This window comes from Anas acuta, chromosome 7 (assembly GCF_963932015.1).
Source record: "Anas acuta chromosome 7, bAnaAcu1.1, whole genome shotgun sequence".
Taxonomy (NCBI): domain Eukaryota; kingdom Metazoa; phylum Chordata; class Aves; order Anseriformes; family Anatidae; genus Anas; species Anas acuta.
The window spans coordinates 32,468,824-32,493,423 of NC_088985.1; the positions used below are offsets into that span (position 1 = coordinate 32,468,824).

The following is a 24,600-nucleotide window of genomic DNA, read 5'->3' on the forward strand; positions in this document are numbered from 1 at the left end:
CAGTCCACTCCAGGGCCCGCGCATCCCAAGAATGAGTGAGCGCAGGACCCTGTAGCTGACTTGGTGAGGTCAGTGCAAAACCAGGGCCTAAGAAAATACTGCATGTCACCTACAAGGAATGAAAACAGTTGCATCATGTATTTATTGTCTGTATCAGTATATCCAGCACTTAAACGAACATTACCAAGGAGTGGATGGCTCAAGGGAACTGCTCTGGCTCTTGTGTTTTTGGAGATTATTTCTGGTATTTCCTTTTTCCTCATTACAAACGGGTCACCGTTCCCATGTGCTGGCCAAGTTATATACTGTAGAAGTATGTCTGTGCTCATATCGGCTTTGTGTTTAGATTATCCACATATGTAATAGCATTCAGCTTCTTGTTTTCTTTTCCTGGTGTGTTACAAAGTACAGCCATTCAACGTACAATTTGCATACTTGTTCAGCTGTTATCACTAGCCCTTCTGTTAGGAAAGTGTCCTGCACTGGGTGTCACCATGTTATATCACCTTTAAAAAACTGCCCATTTTGTGCTATCATTGACATCGGGCATCAAGCAACATGGTACAAGAGAAAGTGCAGAAGAAACTGGCTGATTAATCCTGTGTTTGGTCCTTTATCTTCTATTCTGTCACAAATCTGTGATTCAGACAGTCGCATTTTTTGCATGGCCTGTTTAATATTGAGGAAGGTTGCTGTGGGTTTGGGCTTCTAGAGGGATCAGGTCCTGAGAACGGTCAGGCTGTGTGCTACAGATATTCGTGCTGTGTTTTATTCATGCCTTCAGAAGAGTTAGCTCATCACGACAGCAGAAAACAGCCTCAGGCAGAGGGAGCTGCATCTCCAGAGCTCCCAGGGCAGCTCACCTGAGCTCCAGCTCTGCACGCTCTGGGGCACCATGAGCTGATGTTTTGATGCACTCAGGCACTTTCCTACCTCCTTTGCTTACCTTAGTGCTGTACATGTCTGTGTGTTTTGTCATCTTCTCAGCAGGAGAGCTCCTAGGTCAAGCAGTGTGAACTTGCACTGCTTGCAAGGACCCCCCAAGGCTGCTCAGCATCACATCGGGCTGGCTGGCTTCCTGACCCTGCCCGTCTGTGTCATGCAAACAAACCAGGGTCACGGACTAGTTGCTGATAGTTAGGCTAGAGGTCAAGTTAAGATTTATGCAGTGATCTAGGCGCAGTTTTATTTGCCAGAGGCTGCCAAAATGTTGCAGTCTTCTGGAGAGAGAGAATGAAGTTGTGATTCAACCTGGGCTGGCAGGAGCAGTCACAAAACAGTGCCGGTATGTTGTCCCAGACCACTTCAGAAAACCCAAGCAGGGGGAAGCTGAATTAAAAACCATCCAGCCCCATCCCGTGCCTCCCTGCAGGTGCCTTGGAGGCAAAATCCTGAGCTATAGCCACAGCCACACACAAGCAGGGCATTGCTCTGGCAAGGGCTGGACCTGGGGTGCTTCTGCCATCGTACTGCTGTGTGGAGCCTGACTGCCATCCAGCTACAGGGGAGCAAGGCCAACGTGCCATGTGTCTTATCATGAGGGATGTCCTGGAGAGGCCGAGCACGGTCCTCAGAGTACCAGCTGTGAGGAGCAGACCCTCAGCTGGGTGCCCCCAGGACAGCCGGGTGCCTACAGGACGTGTCCTGGGGTGGAAGGGAAGGGTGGTGGGACAAAGCAGAGGGGGAATAAAAGACACTGCAGGCCTGAGAGAGAAGTACCCAAAGCACTGACAACTTGTGTGGGTTTAGTATGTCTGTTTGCAGTGTTATGTTATGTGTTTAGAAGCTGGTTGTTTCCATAATAACAGCAACTGCCATATGGCAGCGAGGAGGGTGGTGAGAGGAACGCTTAAGGAAACACAGTATGTTGTTTGACATGTGTGTGCTTCTAAAGGAATAACGTGTCTCCAGTGAGTGCTGCTGCTCCAAACAGGCTGGGGGATCTGCTGCTCTCGACAAAAAAGCCCTCTTCGTTTGTACTGGTGCGATAGCAGTTAATGAGGCCGGCCCTTCTCCCATGTATTCCTGCATATAGTACCTGCAGTTGGCAAAGGACCTGCTTTAACAGCAGGATGGTTCTGGGTGCAGAAAAGACCCCACACAGAGAAAGACTTGTAAACATGACTGCTACGGGGAAATACTCTTCTGTAGAGGAGTGTTGTGCGAAGCTGGAGCCAGCTAGATGCCATGTACTCCATCCTTAGGTTGGTGCTCTGCAAGTAAATAGAAATTTTGAAACCTTTGAAAATATGTGTTTTGCAACAAGTAATTAGTATAGAGTGGATTCTACGTTTCCAGAAATTAGGGTCACTTTAGTGCATATTTGGGAAGGAACCAGGAAAGTCACCACGAATTACAACTTCTGCTCATCAGTGTATGATTCACATTTCAGGGACTTGTAATTTGCTCCTCAAATTCCCGCAAACACTGCCTGTCTGAGTGGTACCTTTGCAGAGTACACGCAATTCCCCCATGGAAAAATGTGAAGTTATTCTTTCATAATAGCTGAATGGTTTTTGTGGGGCTTTTACCTACATCAGTTCTGTAAAATTGGCCTGTCATGTTCGAGACTTAAGCTATTAATTATATTTGCACTTGGATACCTGAAACGTGGTGGGAAAAAGTCATTTCTAATCTGGGTCATCCTTCTGCACTCACTTTCAATGTTTTAAACTCCTAAGCAACCCCAAAGGCAAAGCTCTTCTCATTTTCATGCTTCTCTTCTCTTTATTGCCTCTAGAGAGAGATTACTGCAGCATATGCGAAAAGCAGCCGATCGGAAGGCTTCTCTTTCGGCAGTTCTGTGAAACTCGACCCGAGCTCGAGTGCTGCATTAGGTTCCTCGACTCGGTGGTAAGTCCCTTCTTGTGATATTTCGCGGTGCTTTGTGGCCCTGTGCCTCGGCAGCGAGCTGAGGAGCAGCGCTGGCAGGGCAGGAGGAGTGATATCCTGCTCTGAAGGCACAGCAGTCCCTGCCTGCCCCCGCTCTGCTGGACCGACCTGTGTGATCAGCTTGGTGCTGTTGTGGAGCTCCATGCTCGATGGGCACACAGCTCTGACCTCCAGAAGTCGTACTGCCACGGGATGGGGTTTTATGTCTGACACACCTGAGCAAGCTGCTGGAGGTGGAGGGGCAGCGCTGCATGCAGGCTTGGCACCAGCCTCAGGGGACACGAGCCACCGCAAAGGGAGGAGCCCAGCTCTGGGCTGGCAGAGCCTGCGTCAGGCCCAGGCACGAGCAGCTGGGTGGCAGAGAGTGACGTCTTTTGGTATCGGGATGTCTGCAGTGCTGGGAGGCACTGGGAGGAAAGGGAAGATGATGAATGGACTGACAAGAGGGGATGAGGAGTGTGATAATAATATCTCACTCTTACCAAGCCTCTCCATCTGTAGATTTCAAGGTGATTTATAAAGGGCATCCTGATCTTATCTTGTTTTTTTCAAATAGAGGCATGAGCTATAGGAGTGACTTTATTGAGGTCACCAAGAAACTCCTGCCAAACCTGCTATTGAAGCCCAGCTCCATTTCCCTCTCCAGAGAGCTCCCAGCTAAACCGGCCACCAAGCAGCCCCCACAGCCCCTGGAAGGACCTGATACTCATTCCCAACCTCGCAGCATTTGGCCATGTGTAGTGCCAGCAGGAGAAGCTGCTCACAGTCCCAAAGTCCTCACTGGCTTTCTTGCTGGGAGCCTCCTGCAGGGTAGGGCGGTGGGGAGCCAAAAGGCTACACCCCACCAGGCTGGCAGATGAGCTGCCAGTTGTCATCGCTGAGTGCATGGCCAGGGGACTTCGCTCTCTAGGTGGCACTAAGTCAAAAGCAAAGCAATGCGTACCAATGGGAACAGAGTTTTTTTTTTCCCCTTTGTGCTGTGGTTGGCTATTCTGAAGTATAGGCAGATGGGGAGGTTACACTGAAGTTGTAAAGGTAAGAGTTTGGAAGAGGACATGTCATCACTTACAGCGTGTATTAGTACCACAGCACCTACAACAAATCTGCATTGCAGAAAGCATTGGATAAAGTTCTTTAAAATCAATTTCAGTTGGCATTTTCGGTACCATCACAACTTATAAAATCGTCTTTGAACTTCTGTAATCTTTTTGACTCGATTAACATAATTTAAAACATTCTAATGCTTTTTCTATACATTTTTATTAGACTCCTTTTGCAATCTGATTTCACACTCAGGCTGCTGAATCATAGCAATGTGTTGTAAAATTGGCTTTTTCTTTACGTGGCTTACAGCCGTGCTGAAGCAGGATGACATTTGGCTTAAAGTGTTACTTGCAGTCGACATTAGGTCTCCATTCTACCGGAGTTACAAGTGACAGAGCAACGTGCTTCTGCAGAAGGTTAAAAACACTCCACCTTCTGCTTAACAGAGTGTAGAATTACCTGGCACCAAGCGATCAAAGAAAGTACACAATCAACTTCACAGGTAAACCAAAGGAGGACTTCATTTTCCCAAGTGCATGTGGCACACCCGTTGCTAAATTGCAGCATTTTGACTCTTAGGTATGAGAGGCCATTAGAGGATTCATGGATTCATTCATTTCATGATGTGAACTGATAGTCCTTCTCTGGGGATATACCCAACATCAGCTTGTTTGGGATTTCCACACGTCAGCAGAAAGTGTAGTGTTCAGCCTTGACAAGCCGAAGCATTTACCCTCATATTTCTGCAGGCTAAAAAAGGCAACCCTTCAATTAGCATGTCTATGGAGAGGTTTCTCTGAGAGGTTTTGGGTGGTCACAGCTTCCACCTTATATTCCTTGTGCTGGTTGTGATTTTCTCCAGTGGGAAGACTTAGCCATCGAGGGTCATGAAAGGACCACACCTGACAGATGCTTCATGAGGTTGTGCTCAAGGCAGGTGGGCAGGAGGATGTTTTGAGTACCCTGACCATGTTTATCTTGCATCCAACCATCATCTCCTAGAGAGGTGCCTGCCCTAAAGAAACATCGATTTCATGGAGAAAATGTTGAGCTGTGTGGAGGTCTGAATATTTGCTGTATTTAAAAGCTAATTGACAGCAGCCTCCTTTGTCTGTTGATTTCAAATTCTGTGCAAGTTTGTTCCCAGCCCGTGAAAATCCCTGTATTATCCAATGTTAAGGTCTAGCAACACAGCCCATAGCCATTAAATTGGATGATCGCTACTGAAATTCACCCAGCAGGGTGACACTGTGTTGAGTGAGTAGTGGGACTCAGGCCAAATCCTATGTTAGGCAAAAAAAGTCCTGTAACAAGACCAAAAGTTTGACTTTACAGCCCTACTCTGAGACCACCAGGAATGTGAAACCTCTTGGAGACCACCAGCTGTAATAAGCTCTGAGCAGAAAAAGCCAAACCTTCTGCTTTCTTTTGGCTTAATTATTTTTCTAACATAAGATGCAAAACTTAGCTTTTCTTTGTTGTATCAAATTAAAAAATAATAATAATAATAGAGGTAAATATTTAGCTGCTCACCAGAGGGTCAGAGAGCTTTCTGTGCACTGAAAAGCTAGCCTACCTCTCTTACAAAAAGAAGGTGAAGCCAAGAGCACAACTAGGTGACTTTACCAGGTCATGCAGAAGCCAGTAATTGATCCCTCCTCATTTTCACTAGTTTTTTCTAACCAGTGAACTCAATTGCCTGCAAAGAAAGCAGCAACTGGGACTGTTGGGAGGAAACCAGAAGCTGAGTCAGGCACCCAACAACCTACCAACGATTTCCATTTCCATACTTATGTTTGACCAAGTTTTGCAAGAACTCTCTCACCCCCTTGCTTCCAAAGGCTGGTAAAATCAGCCAGACCTTGCAGACCAGAGTGCATAAAGCAAAAAAATCGCCTTTCTGCTGGACATTTATTTCAGCTGTTAGGTGGAATAAGGAACCTGGTCTGATGTAGTCTCCTGCAAATCTAATTTTAGCAGCATCTGGTGGTGCTTTTTTTTTTTTTTTTTTTTTTTTTTGTGTGTGTGTGTGTGTTGTTTTTTGCTTTGTTTTTTGTCAGTACAGTTAAGCTGTTGTTAGGCTGGCTTTCTGAAGAAAAAAGAATTTGTATCATTGCATTCTGCATGTGTGTAGGTGTGCATCCGCTAGTTCCCTCTAAACCTTGTGAATACCTTGGCCAATTTCAGCCAGTAACTGAGATGAAAGTGCTCAGAGCCATGAAGTATCTGCCTGTCTTCTGAGAACAATGCTCAGGAAATCACAGTCTGTAGTAAAATGGGCTACAGCAATATGTGGTTTGTAAGCTGTAGGTCCCCACATTAAACGATAAACATGATAAAAAGGGAGATCCCCAGGGCCTTGCAGTGGGGTGCTAGTGGAGCTGTGGGGTCAGTGAGTGGCTGTCAGCATGGCTGTCCATCTGGGAAACTGGGCAGTGGTGACCCCCTCTGCTAGGCCACACTAATATTATAAGGACAGAGAGCCATCTCTTGTGGGTATCGTGCAAACAGTTTCATGACTTCACTAGATAAAATATGTGGTAAGTACCAATGGTTACAACTTGTGCTTCTGAGTACGTGTGTGATTATACACACTGCGTGCTTATCTCTGAGCACATAAACACAGAGATCGCCCATGAGTAGTTCACCAAACTCTTATGTAGCCATTCGGATGAACGAACTGTGCAAACATAATCTATTATCATTAAACGGAGCTGTTTTATGATTAAATCAGCTCCCCATAAGCCCTTAACAAAGAATTCACACACAGCCCCAGAGCACACTTTGCTGTGCTTACAAATACTTCAGCAACGTCACGGAGCATGGTAGCTGTCGAAGGACAGACATTACAATAAAGTGCTGGGGGATTTATTTCCCCTGCTAAGAGGCAGTTCAGGGAGCAGGTCACCTATAAACAATGTTTTTTGCCCAGCCAGCCTGTCCAGCAGTGCAAGAGGTGGCACTTCAGCAGGGACCCCCCCTCCTTGCGTCCCCTCCTCAAAAGGGGGGCCAGCTCCCCACATTTCCCTCTCCTCTCTTCTCCTCTGACTTTGGTGTGCCCTTGTAATGAAGACCTCACTGCAATCCCATTGACTCCCTTTCCTGTTTTGTTTACACGCACTCATCATTTCTGAATGTATAATTTTCATTCTCAGGGGATGGTTTTTAACAGGTTATTGTGGACTAGATTTAGCCTAACTGGAGGGAGCTGGCAGCAGAACATGGTTAATTCTGGTCAAGGAGAATGAAATCTGAAGTTATTTTCTCTCTAACCTGGACATTGCCATTTTTTATGTTGAAGTGCATGAGATGGAGGAAAATAGCCCTGGTGCCTCTCCACGTTGGCTCTGCTGATGTTATCTGGGGCCAGGGGTGAGGGGCACCATCACCTCGGGTGGAATTTTCAGCTGAATGCTTCACTAGACATTACCCTTATCTGGGGTAAAAGGATGAAAAAGCATCCATTTAGTGCCATTTGTAAAAAACGTGTCTCCCTGTTAGGGAGGTTTCGTTTGGTTAAGTCCCTTGCATGGTATATAAACCATCTGTGTATGTGTGCCTTAAAGCTGTTCAAGGCTTTTTCCATCAGAAATGCCAGTTTGTTGATATCAACAAACTCATTAACTCAAAATGTGTTTTTAAACAGTCAAAAGGGCTCTTTTTTGCCCTGCACTTAAACATGAAAAATGTGGTTTCAAGTTAACTTTTCATTTAGAAATGTGAGTTATTATGAATCCCAGCTGTTTGGTTTTTGCCTTCCAATTTTCAGTCACAGATTTTAAATCTCAGCGGAGGCAAGTGCAAGGAGGGTTGTTTGAGCACAGGAGCAATAACAGGGCAGAAATCGGAGTCCAAGGGAGGAGACAGCAGGCACTGCAGCAGAGAGAAGCTGATTATAACAGAGGAGGACGCTGAGAAAGTGAGGGTATGAAATTGGGGCCAAAACACCAGCAACATCCTGCAGGTGCTCAGGAGCTGGCTCCCCTGCTCCTGACTCCCACTGAGAAGCCTGAAACTGGTCTGGTGGAAGCATCCATTCCCAAGTCCATCTCCTGTTAGGTACAAGGGGCTGAATCCTGTGGCTGTGCCTTACTGAACCAGGTAACCAGCAGCTACCTGCTGTGGGCAAGAGTCCACCTGGATCCAGAGTGATCCCTTAGGCTCTGTTTTTCATTTTTCACAGAGTTTTAAGCCATACAGTTTCAGGAGCTCAAAGAAGGTTTAGATGATAGTCAAGGACTGGATAAAATGATGTGGTGGAATTAAGGTTGCTCTTGTGAACCTCCAGTGGACTCTGTGCCTCAGCCAACACAGCAGACTTCCATCCAAAGTGCTCTTTTTTGCTCAGTGCTCTGGCAATGTTGTCTGTTGGTTGCAGTCACTCCCCAGCCCCGTCTTGGCCATTCATGAGCTCATGGCCCCATCCCAAAGAAGGCCACCAGATGGATTTTGTTCCTTTTCCTGGTGGAAGCATATTTTCCCGTCCCACCTCGTGTGGCTTGTCCCAAGGGTGGCTGTTTCAGAGGGAGAGGCTCTTTGCATGCCCAAGTGTCTATTTAGCCAGGGTTGCTTCTAGGGAAGCAGGAGCTACCTAAATAATGACTACCTCCATAGCAGGAGCCAAAAGACAAGTTAGCAACAAATGGCGGCCAGCCCACATCCTCTCGCCACTTGGACCGAAGGAGCCGTGCCTGGCCGCTGTAGGAGCCTTCCCTGCAGCTCGTCCCATGCAGTCAGGGTGATCGTAAATCCTCCTCTCCTTTATGAGCTATGAATAGGGCCCTGTCTGACCTAACTAGGGCATGGAGAAGCTATTAGACTTCAGAGCGGGAGCCTTGAAACACATGCCTGGATTCATCAAAGGAATAATGGAAAATATTTTGCTCCACATGGATTTTAGCTAACAATGTTATTTCTAGCAATTAGGGATTTTCAAACTGTAGCCGCGCTTTTGAGTATTGTGGAAGAAGGGGATGTATTTGTGATTTAAGCACAAGATTGAGAGTCAAGTACTTTGGTACGCTTCCCAGGCATGCACAGAGGGAACATGGGGAAGCCGCTCTGTCTCCCCGCGTGTAATTCTTCCTGCAGTAGCAGTCCATGGCTGAAAGCACACCAATAACTGGAGCCGAATAACTCGAAAGTGGCACTGAAGGGAGAAATAATAACAAACTTAGAAACAAAATGAAACAGGCTTCTAGTATTTGAGCTACAGTGAAATCAACACTGTTCACAGTTAGGGTTTATAGTTCCTTTTCACACCTTTACTTGTCTGTCACTTCCTACCTTTACCACCATCCTGTAGCATCTTCTGGGAATGTCAAAAGTATAATTGAACTTTCTTTTTATTCCTTCCCAACTATTTTGAGATAGAGTTAGACACTGTGCGTATGTGTGTGTGTGCTTTTATCTCTGCATATGTTGAATTCCATCAGGAAGTGCATTTTGAAACACTGATCCAATTACTGCTAAAATTCTGTCTTCTTCAGATCTGTCCTGATTTGCTTACTGCTTTACAGTTTATGGAAAATTTGCTTTTGTCCAGTGTAGGACAAAGCATTAGACTTGCAGTCCTGACATAAAACCCCTAGTGACTGCTGTTGTCAAAGGTTTGCATTGCTAAATAATATCTTCAGCAGGGCATTCTATTAAGAGATTTCTGAAGCACTTTGACCCATATTGATACATGGACACTACTGTTATGGAGCAGTTCAAACACATGAGATCTTGTATCCAAATTTGTGACCTGTTTGAGAAACTCACATTTCTTCACTTCTACAACCTAACATCTTGTATTAGCATTCAACTTCCCAAATGGTCATCCTGTATTTGCACAAATTCAGCTCCAGAAGAAGGCACTGATACTTGCCTAGCACTCACCATACATACATGCATATTTGGCATTTCAAATCTCCATCCTGCAAGACTCAAACTGATGTAGCCTCTCTGATCATCATTAGGTAATGGGCACAGATCCATTAGGAAATCTGGTAGCCCAACTTCTTTTGGCCTTTTCAGAATAGTATGGCAGAATATTCAGAGTCTCAAAACAACTGAAGGAGAGAAAAGTGGTCATTATTGGGTAATTTGTAAGTAACATTGATTTGAGGACTCAGTAGATCTCCTAGAGGCTTCCATGACAAGGCAATGCTAAGGAGTTCTTCTTTTTTGTCAGTCTCCTGCAGAGAAAGCTATGCTTAAATACAGTAATTTTCTCTTAAAATCTATTATTTCAGTTATCTTTTAGATGAAAAACTCCTAGTCTGTGTATGAACCCAACTATAATCTGTAAAGGCCAAAATCAGATGCAACTCTGACCTTTCAAAAAAAAATTGTTCTTTCTCTTACCCTTGCCATTGCTTTATGCCCTAGCAACGACTCATGGAGAAAATTTCTGTGAAGATCCCATAAACAGTTGAGAGCATCCCTGCTTTAAGAGCTAAAATGACCCATATTCAGATACCATCTAAAAGGACAGGAAATTGGATGAAAGATGTTTTTTTAAACCCTTGTAATAAGTTTTATGAGAACATAATCGGTTCATCCCCAAAATGGCCACTAAAAGAGAAGTGCTGCTCTTGTGGATTTTAGCTTTCAGTACATTTTTCATCAGCAATACATATATATATTTTTTTACTTTTATTTTTTGCGGTCACTGTCATTTCCCAAACCAAGTCAGATCATAATTCTAGACTGTTCAAGCAACCTGCTAAGTATATGTATAAATACATAGCTTTAGACTTAAGCTACAAAAGCTAAATCAGCACTGGCCAGATAGACGGGTAATAGTATTATTACTACATTGTGGTTTTCATGTCATTCCTGGGTCTGCTTGGCGAGGGTATCCATTACAGCCTTCCTTCAGATTTATTGTATCAGAGTCACAGCAGCGCATATGTCTTTGAGCGGGCAATAGTTCTGAAATTTGTTCTTCCAAGTGTTTGCCAGTTCAGTCTGATTTACCTTTTTTTTTTTTTTTTTTTTTTTTTTAACTTCCTCCTCATTTATCATCTCAAACAGCTTGTATTGGACCAGGTTACTTAATTGGTTTGGCAGGATTTTCTAGGAACCTTTTTCTAATACGAGCAGTCATGAAAACTGCTAGGCTGACTTTTTTTTCCTGGAAAATCTTTTGATCCTCAGGCTAAAGTTTTGTACCCTGGGCAGTGCCAAGTTGGAATGTCTCTAAGAATTTATCGTTATCATTTAGTAACTGGGACTTCACGCAGCATGTTTTTTCTTTGAATGCCTTCCATGATTACAAAACTTTAACTAAAGTGATTCATGTCTCAGTGGTACACAAATAATACTTTGCCTTATTTGCATCCTGAGAAATCTGCTTAAGAAAGCAGCTCTCAAGTCTGCCTTCTGGAGAGACTGAGTCCAGGATCACGAAAAGTGATGGAGAAATCTTTCTGCTTTGCAGAAGGAGTGTTAGACCAAGGGAAGATGTAAATTAGTAGAAAAGACCCATTGTTCAAAAAAAGACAATCTACTGAAGGAATTCACTTGATGCTTGAAATACCACAGTGGAAAGAGTTAACAAAAAATCACCTTCTCTAGCACTGTGAGAAATAATTTTACCTTTTATATACAGCTTCCCTTAAAAAAAAAAAAAAAAAAAAAAAAAAAAAGTTGATAAGTTGATGTCTCTAGTTACTGGGTGTTTTCTGGTCACTGTCTGGACAAGGCTATAAAATATAAAGGAATTAAATTATGTGGTGTTAATTAAGATACATCCTCTCAAAAAGCATATCAGTAAGGTTTGTTCAAAATATAGTGGAAAGGTTTTAAATTGATTGTGTTTTACTTCCATCAGAAAATGGTATTTATTCTCCAGATTCTTCAGACAGAGTGTTCAGTTAAGGCCATATCCAAAATGAAGTTATACTGCTGAAATATGAGTGCAAATATTGACAATTTCTTTATATCTGTTCCAGGCAGAGTATGAAATTGCTCCAGATGAAAAGCTGGGAGAGAAAGGAAAGGAAATCATGATGAAATACCTCACCCCAGAGGTAAGGGGCAGCCAAAGTGGTGTTACGGAAGGAATGCTGCAAGGCACACCTTTGCTAAACAAGGTCGTTATTAGCTTTGTAATATAATTTTAGAGTCCTAAAATTTATGGTGGCAATCTCCAGTGTATAAACCTGCAAGTCTTATACGAACACTCAGAGAGAAAAAAATGTATTTCAATCCACAAATTGGTTTTTAAGGATGCACTTGAGTTTACTAGGAGCTTAATTCTTCTGAGGATGAGCAGGGGGCTTCTCTGGTCTCTTCGTTACATGTGAAGCTCTACATCTGTGCTGTATGGGAAGACACCTTCGCAGCTGTTATCAACAGCTGCCCGTTATTTCCTATCTGGTTCAAAAGCAGAGATGTTTCATATACAGCTGTGTAGAAGACACCAGCAGAGATGGTCTTTGATAAAAAACACCTTGGTACAGTAATACCATTCCTCCCCCCACCAGTTGCCCCAGGGTAACCACGAGCATGCAAGATTGAAATTGTGTGATGGGTTTTGGAGCTGAGAGGTGATATTGCCGGTTCTCGTTTCCACCCCTGGCAGTTCCTGACTGTGGCATCTCCGGGCTGTCAGAAGGAAAGGAGCTCGTGGTCACAGCTTTGTCCACAGGGTGGCACTCCGACCAGAACTACGGATTCTCTGCAGGAATTTTGGACAGGCTGCACTGAGACTTACCCTTTTGGGGTTCAATCATTTGCTGGCCACATTTAACCTTTGCACTAAAGTCACTGCCAGTAAGCAATAAACATCCAACTTCAAACACAAGAACAATCCTAGGATTTTTCCTAAGTTGCTTTAATAAGAGTAACCAAGATGTACAATCACTGCTTCAACTTTTTTTACAAGTGAAATACATTTGACCTTCAGGAAAATAAATTGCATTTTTGGCAGATGTCTTTCTAAAGCGTTTAAATGGTACAATATGTTTTGGAGGTGCAGGGGTAGAGCAGACCACTCTTTTTTTCCAGTCATTTTCCTACAATAAAATTCAGTGCATACTTTCAGTTATCTCAGACTGCATTTTGGGATCTGGTTTCATTTACTGAGCCTGGCTAGTTTCATGTGCAGCCATTTAGCACTGCCAGCGTGAGTTCCTGCTGCCCATTCATTAGGGGCATGAAGTTCTACTGGTTTTCATCCACGGAGGTGACCGTTTGTCTTAAAATTCCAGAGGAAAGAGGAACAAATACAGAGGGAAAATGTTTCCCACTGCTCTAGTCATCGTCGGGAAATGGAGAAAGGCATTTTGCTGGTATAAGGGATACTGAAGTGACAGGATAGTGCTGTTTAGCTTCAGCTAAGTGCAGCTGGTCTTGGTGCAGGTTTCCAGATGCCAAAACCCTTCAGTGCTGTCCTGTTGTGCTCCTGCCATCCCTGTCCATTTACCAGAACCTTCATAGTGCAGCAGAATCACATGGAGCAGTTTAGTGAGGTCAAGGACTGTGCAGCGAGGACCAATCTGAGACCAGTTGCTTCTTCATCAAGAAAAAATGGTGGTGTTGCAGGAAAGGAAATTAATGGGACTCCAGAGCTGGCATTTCCATTCTCTGCCATGCTCTACACTTCATGTTTGACCTGCATGCCTGATTTCTCAGTACTTAAAATGGGTGCAGTCTGTTCTGAAACTTCTGTGGTGTTTGCAAATTACCTTAAAGTCTTAGGGCAGAAGGGAACACAAAGTTATGCTCCTTCTGTTGTAATCTAAAACTGGCTCCCTGGTGATTATGCTCTAATTTCAGTGTTGCTTTTTTCTTTTTTTTTTTTTTTATTTTCTTTCTTAACGGGAAACTTCTGCTTCTTCTCAGAGGAATGTTTAAACCATTCTGTGTGTAGTGGAAAACACTTTCTAGAGGCAAGGTTGACTGTGCCATTGCAATGGGTTGACTACTAGTTTTTCTAACATAAGTCTCCCCCACAACTAATGCGTGAATTTCTAGAGCAAGGTCTGGATTATGCCATTTCATTCTAGTTACCTAACAAAGGTACTCAGATTAGGAGTTCAGATCCTTACTCTTCTTTCTAGCCTAGAAAGAGAAGCAAGAACTTCCAAAGGACAGAGGTCCTCTCACCCATTAGAGGTGAGTGATTCAAAGACAGTTTAGATGTCTTTGCAGTCAAGAGGGCTGAATCTGGGTCCAAATGTCCTTGCAAAATACCATCTTGGCTAGCAATGAAATCATCGTTTCATTAGATGCCATATTTCCTCATTTAGCTATCAGTCCCTTGAAAGATACAAAGAGCCACTGATTCCAAAGCCTTCAGCTTTCAGAGGAATATTTCTTTTAAGTAGGTGTGTGTCTATGCTTCAAAGAACCTCATTGTCTTGCTATAAAAACAGTGTGACATACAGCTTGACTGATGGAATAAAATGATAGGTTTAGTTCTTGGACAGATAATTCAGTCTTATAATGTGAGAAGTATGTTTCCCAGGGTGCAGGATCAGAAGCAAAATCAAAACAAAAAGTAGACTTCAAGCTCTTTAATATTTATAAATGATTTTTAGTTCCTACTTAGTTTTTAAAATGTCATACATATTTAACATACAATGTGTCAGTGTATCATCATTCCAAAATGCAGTCATTTGCATAGGAACATGTGCTTTATTTAATAAAACATATACTACTTGTACAGCAGAAAGAGAAAGAAAACATTTCCCCAGATGAGTAGACATCACACCAGCACTTACAATCTCACGTGGCTCGTGCAGTCGCTGTCAGTGAGGTGTTACTACACAGTGCTGCAGTGAGGAAAGCCAGGTGTGTGGGAGCAGGGAGTGCCCACATGGACAGCTCTAGTGAGAGCATTTGGCATCAGTCCTGAAGCAGCTAAACAAGCCCAGTGCTTATCGAGATGGCTGAGCGGGGAGGCACTTTTTCATATAATTATGACTCAGGCTCTGCACTGCTTTAACATCCTGGGCATCCTGGGCAGCAGGAAGACATCAATATTCCCTCTCTCTTGTCAGAAGTACATTGAAACATCCATATCCAACACTACTGCACTAATTGATGGGAAGGAAATGTAAGGCCTACACGTGATCGTCACACTAATGATGCCAAGACAGAAGCTTTTCTACGACTTCCTGAGCAGCTTCGCCTGAATGGTGAACAGGAGACAGAAAAATCACAGAAGAGAAACCCACCCTTGACACATTCTCTGAAGAAGTCTTAGGTTACTTCTCCAAGCAGGTCCCACTTTCATTAGGCCACTTTCAAGGCTATGTGGGGATGAGTACTGGTGAGAGGGCCTCATCTGTCAACAGGAACAGTCTTGTGCCCAGCGAGGCATGTGCCACCTCAGGGCTGTGATCTGAAGGGAAACCCACCCGCAGGCTGTCTTTGCTTTACAGGAGCAACACAATAGTTGCCACACTGGCAACATCAAGATTTCTTGACTGCAGCCTTGCTTCTTCAAAGGAGGCTTTAACAGTTTCCATGAAAAAGGCACTTAAAGCTGCCTTCTTGACTTAATAAGCCCGTAGGGCAAAAGTCCAACCCACAGGAAGTCTAAAATTTCTGAGGTTGTGAAATATGATGGTAAAACTGCTAAAATGAATTGGTCACAAATATTTCTTTCCTGACTTTTCCTAATCTCAACAGTTGAGTGGGAATGTTTCAGATTTAGGTTCCAGTTCTGTCCGTAAATAGAAAAGCCCTCATTGCTTCGTGGAACTGTTGAGTTTAACTGAACCCAGCCTGCCTTCATTACCTGACTTCTTCTGGTCCTGCAAGAGCAAAGAGATATGCTTACCTTTGTACTGCTCTTAAACTAGAGTTATACATCTGTGTGCAGTAATTTTGCCTTCCTGCCTGAAAGCCACCATGCCTTACTCTACTAAATCACTAATACATTGTTTTCTTTTTCCGTAAAGCATGCACCTTGAGATACCTTGAGAGACACTGTATAAAACTAAATTGATTCAAAATGGCTATTAACACAGTCTCCATATGCCATTATAGTTTATATGTGGACTCAGCTGGGTACTAAAAATGTTCCTGAATAGGATGTCTAATGTGTATTGTTGTGCCCATTAATATGCTTCACAGAATGTGAAGAACAGCAGCAGCATTAGTTTTCTTATCTGAAATCCTGTTCCGTCTCCTTTCCTCCAGGAAATGCACAGTATAAAGACCACATTTTCAACGTCTTTCTTTTCTGCAAAAGGTTAGGTGGATGCAGCAACAACCTCCTTACTCCAGTCTAAGCAGAGCAATGGGTATTTTGCTAAATGAAAATATGTCTTTGTTTTTATGAACAATTATAGGATAAGGAAGGGTGGGAAAAGTCCTATGAAAGGGAAACTAGCTGATCAGCAGTGCCTGGCATTCCACTTGTCTACTGGTTAAAAAGTGCTCTTCTCTTACGTCAGCTCTTTCTGGAGAAGATAATATATATGTAATATGGGTGAGATGAAATTAAAATTATTTATGAGCCCTTCTACTGGACAACGTAATGCTGCTAAGTCCAGGCTCCTGCTCACAAACACTCTTTCTCAACTCAGTACATTGCCAGAGAGTTGTTTTCTTTTTGCACACCGTAGCTTTAATCTTGATGCCAAGGAGCTTTCCTCCCGTTGCTCTCTCCTTGACATTTCTTTTCCCCTTCCTATTTTCATCATGAAAATAAATGCAAACTTCGGCACTTATGTTTCTGAGTGAGTCATCTTCTCTGATCACTAAAGGCTTCCATCTCCCATAAGGAAAGTTTCATGCATCACTTCTTAATGGTTCTGGCTGAATCCCATTTGTGGAAGGGCAGGTCACACCGTACCAGGAATCAGATTCAAGTGCTGAGACCTCTTCCTCTAACTGTTTAGTTTTACTAAATGCCTTCTAGGGAAGATGTTATAATTAGTTATTGGAGTGGCCAAATAAAAGCTGAATGTCACTGTAAGTGAAGCTCTGAAAGAAAAAGAAAAAAAAAAAAAAAGAAAAAAAAATAAAAACAAAAAGAAAAACACCACATTAAGCTTCTGTAAAGCAATCTGCAGAGTTTCATGTGAGAGAGAGGCTTTGTGTTTTGAAAAGAAAGCCTTCTGGGACTCTTTTCTACATTGTTACGTTTCTCGTGCAAATTCAGCTTATATCAGTTATATCCAACAAGTCATCTCTGTCCCCCGTAAGCTTATTATCTTGGCGATAAAAGGTCAACACAATATCACTTTTCACTGGCTACTGTGAATGGTCCCTTAAGGCTTTGTCTAAGCACTATCTTCAGAGCTAGTTTTCATTTTTTTCTAAACTCCATGCATTTCTCTAAAGACCCAGCTGAAGTAGGAAAAGAATGAAGTGCCTGTCTGTATACAATGTGTTACTTGGACTTGGAGTGGGCCAGAATTATTTACTCGCTTAAAATGTTATTCACTGCTTCCACTGGGTTCCTATTAGAAGACCTTTCAGGATGCTAAATACTTAAGTAGAAATCTTGGCCTTACTTGAGCCATGGAGAGTTTTGCCATTTAATTAATTGCCCTGGGACTTTACCTTGTGACTCAATGGATTTCTCATCTCCCCGTTCTATTGACTTCACTACTCTACAGGCACCATTTTAGCCACAGATGATAGCATTACTTAGGCCTTTGCTTTGCAGCTAGCATAATCAATACATAATCCAGTCTCCAGAGAAATCAATAGATAATTCTTGTTGTTGTTACGGAGACAGCGCAATCGATATCTCTGCTGATCACTATGTCTTAGTCCAGGAAAGTACCCTTCTCAGCTCATCTTTCCAAAGTTCAATTCTGGGAAAATATCTGAGCAGCGGAACAGCAACCTTGTTACTCAAATTAATGCTTTCTAATCAGAATTTATTTTAATAAGCATTCTTCTGTCACTGCAGCCAGGCTGTAATATGGTGTGTCAGAGGAATCCAAAAAATCACAGTGTTGCCTTGATTAGGAGTTCCTTTGCTGTGGTCTCAGACTAAAAGACATTTTCTCACGGTTTCTTCAAGTCCTATTTCCTCATCCTTTACCCACTGTTTATAATACAAATGTTAGTTAACTAAACACTTACTGAGCATTTCTGTCTCTTGCGATGGTGCCAAACTGCACAACAGCCTCATGGAAACAACACGGAGTCTGCTCTATCCTGGCGACACTTCCCCAGAATAGGTTCTTGAGCAGTCCTCAGAGCCTCGTCCTGTATATTTAAGGAGAGCTGCATTTGCAATGCACTTGCTCAGGCTGGTTGAAGGCTTGGTCTGGGGTCATTAACCACACTGGTTTTATCCTAAGCAGTGTTATTAGTTGAAGGTCTGCTTTTCCTTCCCTGTCATTTTGGAGAGGTTACACCCCCGCGTTCACAACTCTCATGTGGAGAAGACGCTTCTTAACTGTTTGTCATTTGTGGTCAGGAAAATCTTTGGTCAGTGGGCAAAAGCCTTCTAGCTGCTCTGTGTTTGCTGGAAGTACTCTGACTTGACCCTTTGGAAAATGGAAACTTGCTTCAGCTAATTCATGTCAACCGCACATGTAAACCTGGCTCACATCTGTCTGCTGAGGGAGGGCAGGCCCCCCAGGCTGCTATGACTCCTCTCGGAGACTAGCCAGGGCATCTGAAAAGGCTGAGGACACTCTGCAAATAAAGAGCAGCCCGCTCAGGATTATCTGAGTACTGAAAGGATGTACTTGTCTGCCCTTGGCTAATGACTATGCTCATTATAGTTTCCTTCTGACTTTTCCAAGGGGTTATCTTTTCCTTATCCCATCTGCATACCCCTCATCGCTTATACTTAGTTCATGTGGCTCATCGAATGGCCAGATAAGTTCATTCTAAGCCTTTAAGGTTCATTCAGCTTCTCAGATACAGCCTCTTCTATCTGAAACATGTGTCCACATGGGAAAAAGGAATCAGCCTTTTCCAGCTGTCTGAAACACTGCCTTGTAAGACATCCAAGCAATCTGCAGGAGGTAACTTTTGTGAATTTGCGCAAAATGACAATAAAATAGACCTTTGGTGAGTCTGGTTTCTTGCACTCCCAACACACGCAGTGTAAACTTGGCTGGTCCAAACACAGGCAGGCATTTAGACAGGAGAGATGAGGAGCCCAGAGTGACTTTGAGGGTCTCATTTTTTAGATGATTAAAGTGCAGTGAGGTGAATGGCACTTTAAGTGCAGAACACATTAAATGACATTGCATGGCATATCCACACAAATTTCTGTGGACAGTTTCTCAACAGTACAGGAGTCCTTTGTTAGTCCTCCACAGCAGTTCAGTGCACCCATTGCAACTTGCAGCAATTTTCTTGGTTGTTTCAGCTTTGGGTTTCTGAAGCTAAAAGTAGAAGGGGTCAACAAATGTCTTTTTGAGACATTTATTTGATTTATTGTGCTAAGCTCAAGCAGTAGTAGGCAACTGTGCACTTGACCTCTACAAAAAAGAGGATAAAGAGACACATGATGAAAATGGAAGTTAAACACACCCTATTCCTCATATGGTTCCCTAACAGTAGAGAATTAGGATTCTGGAAAAAAAACAGAATGATTTCCAAAAAAAATAAATAAATCTGTTGACTATGAATGTATTTTAGAAGTAACCAAAATGTTTAAGTTATGGAAATGTGGCACTTCAAACTATTCCTTTTTTTTTCTTCAGTAATGCAACTACACTTACAAAACTCACTTAACCTGCATGCCAAGCCTCAGCTTGTAAGTTAATTTGTTTTATTTAATCAAGCTAGAGTCTGACCTGAGTCAAAAATCAAGCATATAGCAAATTTATTATCCTAGCACAGATGCTGTTTGTCCCACAAGCAAAGCAGAGGAAGAGTGGAAAATGCCACTGCAAACAGTGTGTCATCTCCTACAATAAATGTCTTCCCTCTCAATTCTTTGCTGAAGGCAATTACCATATGATTGTTAATGGATTGTGTGACACAGGTGATTAGGGAATGCCCTGTTTTTAGCTGTGCAAGATAGATTATGTTTGCTTTCCTGGGTGTTTCCAGTCTTTCTGCGAGTAGTCCACTCTTTCCTGACAGATGTGATGTTTATTTAATTCACTTCTTAATCCTTTTCAAGGCCTTCCCAAACTCTCTGCTGAATTTTCATTTCTTCGTTCAGGTGTTTCCCCAGGATTTTGGCCTAAAAAGGTGAAGGCAAATTCTGCAAAATCCCCACTGCAACTGATAGAGCACGACAGCCACTGACTTAAGTGCAGCCTGGCTTAGGTCTTTATGCATGAGTTACCTTCATCCAGAGCAAATAGATCATGGACTTCAGTGTGAGGATGGCTTGCAAGGGAAGGGTTAGTCATGTTTGCAGGCTTATATTTCAGAAAAGTGAATTCAAGCAGGGATCTGTTTGTTTTCCTACAAGAAAGCCATTCAATAATGTTGAGGTTGTAAATGTGTGTTTATAGATAGAGGGATTTTTTTAATGGAACAAATGACATTTGGTTTACCAGAGGAAGCCAAACTAAGACTGTTGCAACATAAGGTTGCTTGCTAATGTTTAGGCTATCCATCAGTGAGGGAGGACGTTAAAAGGTAGAAAGGTTCTGATAAGAGGCTGGACGTTGGATGCTATCCAAACGTATTAAGCACACATGACCAGAGAAGAAACCTGAGAACTGAAGCTTTCAAAATTGACCTGTCCTTTTTTGCCACTAATGTTGAGAGTACTATTTGCTTCCAAAAATGCTTGATCAAACGTCTGCCTGCTTGTAGTAATGCACTAGGGCAACGGTTCAGCTGGGTTGCTAAAAAAAGATGTTACCTTCTGAACTAATGACACTTCCAAGGACTGTGTGAGTAGCCTAATTTTGGTTAGTATTAGTCTTCTTTTCTACTCTGTTTCTCAAGCTAGCCCCCTCACCCTACTGACACCTACTGGCACTGGTTAGTTCATCTGTTTTCATACCTTAATCTGTTTGTAAAATTCTTTTAAAAGGGGAAAAAGGCAACAAAAATTCAAACATACATTCCCTTCCCTCACTTAAAAACAAGTTTATATAAAACAATTTCAGCTATTTAGTTTATGAGCACCCCTAAAACAGTAAAGCTTTGTGTATACACAAAGAAAGAATAGTTATTTAGGGGTAAAGATACCTCTATAAGCAGGTTTCCAAAGTGTTTAAAACAGTGTGGGTGGAGAAGGACTAGGGTTTAAAGATACTAAAAAATATCTTGTTAAGCACTTCTTGTGAGGCCCAGTTTTGCACTAATTGAAGTTAAAAGCAGCGCTTCTGTGGTGACCAGTTTATGTTCTTAACGTAAGCGGTACCAAAAACCCCATAGCTGGTTGGGATTGCGGTGAGTCTTTGTATTTAATTGAAGAGTATAAAGCCTGAAGCCGATTGCAGGACTTGCAAAAGAAGCTGATGAGACAACTACATTTTGTCCCATGAGAAATTCTGTTATTTCAAAATTACTTTCTGTGAGGCTTTGAGTGTTTAAGATTTCCTTTGGTCACCTATAGGAGCCAGGAGGAAATTTCTCCTTCTTGAAGGCAATCTTTTCCCTTCCTTTGTTGCTCTGAAATGTTGTGGTTATGCCCCCAGATTCTCCAAATCAAATAATTTAACATTCCAATGAAACCACTCTTTGGATTGAAGATCTGTATTTGGGGAACATTTTGACTCATACTATTTGTGTAGCAGTTACTTGTTTGCCACCATCAGGAGCAGAAATATGGTTTCTAGAAAGGAGCATTTTGTTTTCAATGATAGCAGCTACAGAAAGTTCTCCTGAGCATGGGAACGAGGAGGTATGGCTAGATAGCAGAAGCTGTCTGTGAGTAAAAGGAGAGCCATGAAAAATGCTTTGTATGTGTTTCTAGCACTTGTCAGAAGCACACCACAGTGGCTTCTAAGTTCTCCATAGTTCAAACCTGCAACTTGTAGCCCAGCATCAAAGAGGAAGAGTGCTGGAACCCCAGAGAGGAAACTTCTCCTGTTCTTACCCCTGGGTTTGCTGAGGCCCAAGAGGCACCCCAGTGAGTCTGGAGCAAGCAAGTCTGCCTGGAGCTAGTGCATGTCTGCTGCAGTAAATAAGTTCATAAACTGAGGTTGTTAGCATTTTGCGATGGATTAACACAGCCCCTCCAGGCAGAAGAACATGTTCAGCTGTTTGCTGAGGGCTCTATTGTCTTCAGCCATTGTATGTTTCTGTGTCAACAAATGTTTTGATAGCTCAGTAGAATATGAGGGAAAACAGATTCATCACGGCTCCAGATCAGTTTGCAGTTACAAAACAAACCCCGGAGTTGACAGGCGCTGCTGATTCGGTTCATTTAGCTACCAGCAAGTCATCCCGCCCCCAGCACTGGGGCTGCCATTTGTCTCAGAGACACAGCACCAGGCTGCTTCCTAGAAGAGTGGGCCAAAGACCCACTTTTATAATCCTGGGTGAGGTATTTCGTGTGTTCCCACTGCCAGGGCTAGTGTGATTGGTTTGCACTGGGAGCTCTGTAAGCTGTGCCTGGCACTATGGGCCCCCCTTTCTCAGGTATAATGTCTGCACACATTATTAATAGATAAATAGCTACTAATAATACAGCTGCTCTCCATACTCCCCATCAACCTCACTGCCAATTCCTTCATCTGTCATCTCAAAGAAAATATCCTGGAATTATGAAGCCTTGTGCTTTACTGGTTTGCCTCATACAGACCCAGATGACTTTGTGGTAGGAAAAAAAAAGGAAAAGAAAATGCAGAAGTTGATTACTTAAAATGTTGCAGCTGCTCCTGATGTAAAATTGGCTGCTTACTACAAATACTGCTAAATATGAGCAGACAAGATCAGACACAGGGCAAGAAAAAAAGAATGTTCCAATATTTTTGGGCATAACACCAAAAAGAGTCAGGAGACTGTGTGTGCTGTGATAGTACTGCAACCTTTCCTTCACCAGGTCAAAACGTGCCTAACCTGGACTTCCCAAAATCAAACTACTGCCAAGACTCTGCTCTATCTCCCCTTCTTTGCCTTCCCCTGTGTTTTTCACCATCAGTCCCTTCACGCTTCCCCTCTGTCTTTCACCAGCTGCGTGGCCGCTGCTTTCCAAGCTCAGGCTGAACCTTGGGTGCTGCTGGCCTGCCTCAGCCCAATGCAGGAGGAGATGCCTCTGGTAGCTGCCAGGATGACTTACGTACATCTACCCAGTCTCCTGTTTTTAGTAGCCACTTTAGTTACAGTCCTCCTTATGGCTCCTGATAAGTGATAGCCTCAAAGGACTGAGAGCAGTCACCCCTGATAGTCACTACATGTCCTGGAAACTACTTGCCCTGCTAGCTGAGCCTTCCTCAGACACCTGGGTGAAGGCAGTATTTCCAGGCTTTTGTGTATGGACTCATCACGTCATGCACCACCTCACAACAAAGTTCGTTTCAGCCTGATCCTTCCATAGTTTTGAGGTCTCCACTGGTAGCAAATCCATGTAGAGATTTGCAAAGAGATTATATGTGGAAAATTGCTGTCAACCGCTGACAATACACATATCATTAAGACAGAAGTGCTTGGAGACAGATCAAGAGAAGTTACAGCTTGAACTTTTGTCCATTGACTGAAACATTTTTAATTGTTTTAAGCTTGTTTGTTGTGGAATGTTTTCATAACCTGAGATGTAACATATGCTGCACATTGTTTGTTTTATGCAAGTGACTTTTAAAATAATTCATATCATTTCGATATCATGGCTGCATGTCTGAAACTTGCCGGGAGAGCAGTTGTATTTATAACCACAAAGTTAGTACGAAGTCTATTCACTCTAAGTGTGGTATCTTCCTGCTCCATATCATTTTGGCAGTGATGAACAGTCGTGTTTTAAGATACTATGATGACTCACATCCACTGGCAAGAGTTGGTAGAAAATGCAAACCTGTATTTCTAGGTTTCTATTTCTTTTTTCAGTAATTGCAAGCTACAGATTGACTGATTTGGGGAATCTGAGCATCTCTAGCTTCCACTTATCTCAGTGAGACTTCTTTGATTTCGGTCACAGACCAACACTTCTGCAAAACACAATTCTTAACCACCCTGTTCTTCCACTCACTGTTCCTTAAAGTACTGTGAGATTGCCACCTATTGCCTCGTGAGGACTTAGTTTTGCAATGGAGTTTTAATGTTTTAAGGTTCTTGGAAGAAAAGCGCCATGTAAGGATAAAGTATTGCCATTATCCCTCTGTAGTAAAGATCTGTTCTATTAGTTCCAGCATCAGTCTGACCGAAGTCATTGCTATCCCTTTTTGTGCTCCAGTTAGCCAAAGCTCAGGGTTCTGCAATCTATTTCTTTTTGTAGGAGACCGTGGTGATTGAGACAAATGTCTTTGAAGCAGGACTGTTCTTTCACAAAGTAGATTCTTGTTCCTAAGGATCTGCTCTGGGCTCCATGCAGTTACTGGAAATAATTGGAGTTGGTTACACCCAGACACCTGCTGCTCACCCCACCCTGGTTTCAGAACGGCAAACCCCAACTGACGGAGTTAGCAGGAAAATACTTTTACAGCAGCTAGCTGGCTGGCTGCTTTCACTTCCACAGACTTCGAGGCACCACATCTGGACCGAAGTCACCCATTTCAATGATTTGGCAGTTCTATCTCGAGGAAAAATTAGAACAAATAACACGTTTTAAGGAAAAAGTAAAATTATAAGAGGTTTCCTGAATGCCTCCCTTGGCACTGCCAGCGTTTCAGCTTG

At 42.9% G+C, this 24,600-nt stretch overlaps 1 protein-coding gene across 2 annotated transcripts in view; it reads left to right on the forward strand.

Annotated features, from left to right (window-relative positions):
- The window catches only part of GRK5 (G protein-coupled receptor kinase 5), a 164,645-nt gene that overhangs the window by 101,014 nt on the left and 39,031 nt on the right, over window positions 1-24,600 (forward strand). For both annotated transcript variants that reach the window (XM_068688979.1, XM_068688980.1), the window contains exons 3-4: window positions 2,741-2,853; window positions 11,877-11,954. In XM_068688979.1, the coding sequence (XP_068545080.1) occupies window positions 2,741-2,853; window positions 11,877-11,954 (191 nt within the window). The remainder of the gene's footprint in view (window positions 1-2,740; window positions 2,854-11,876; window positions 11,955-24,600) is intronic.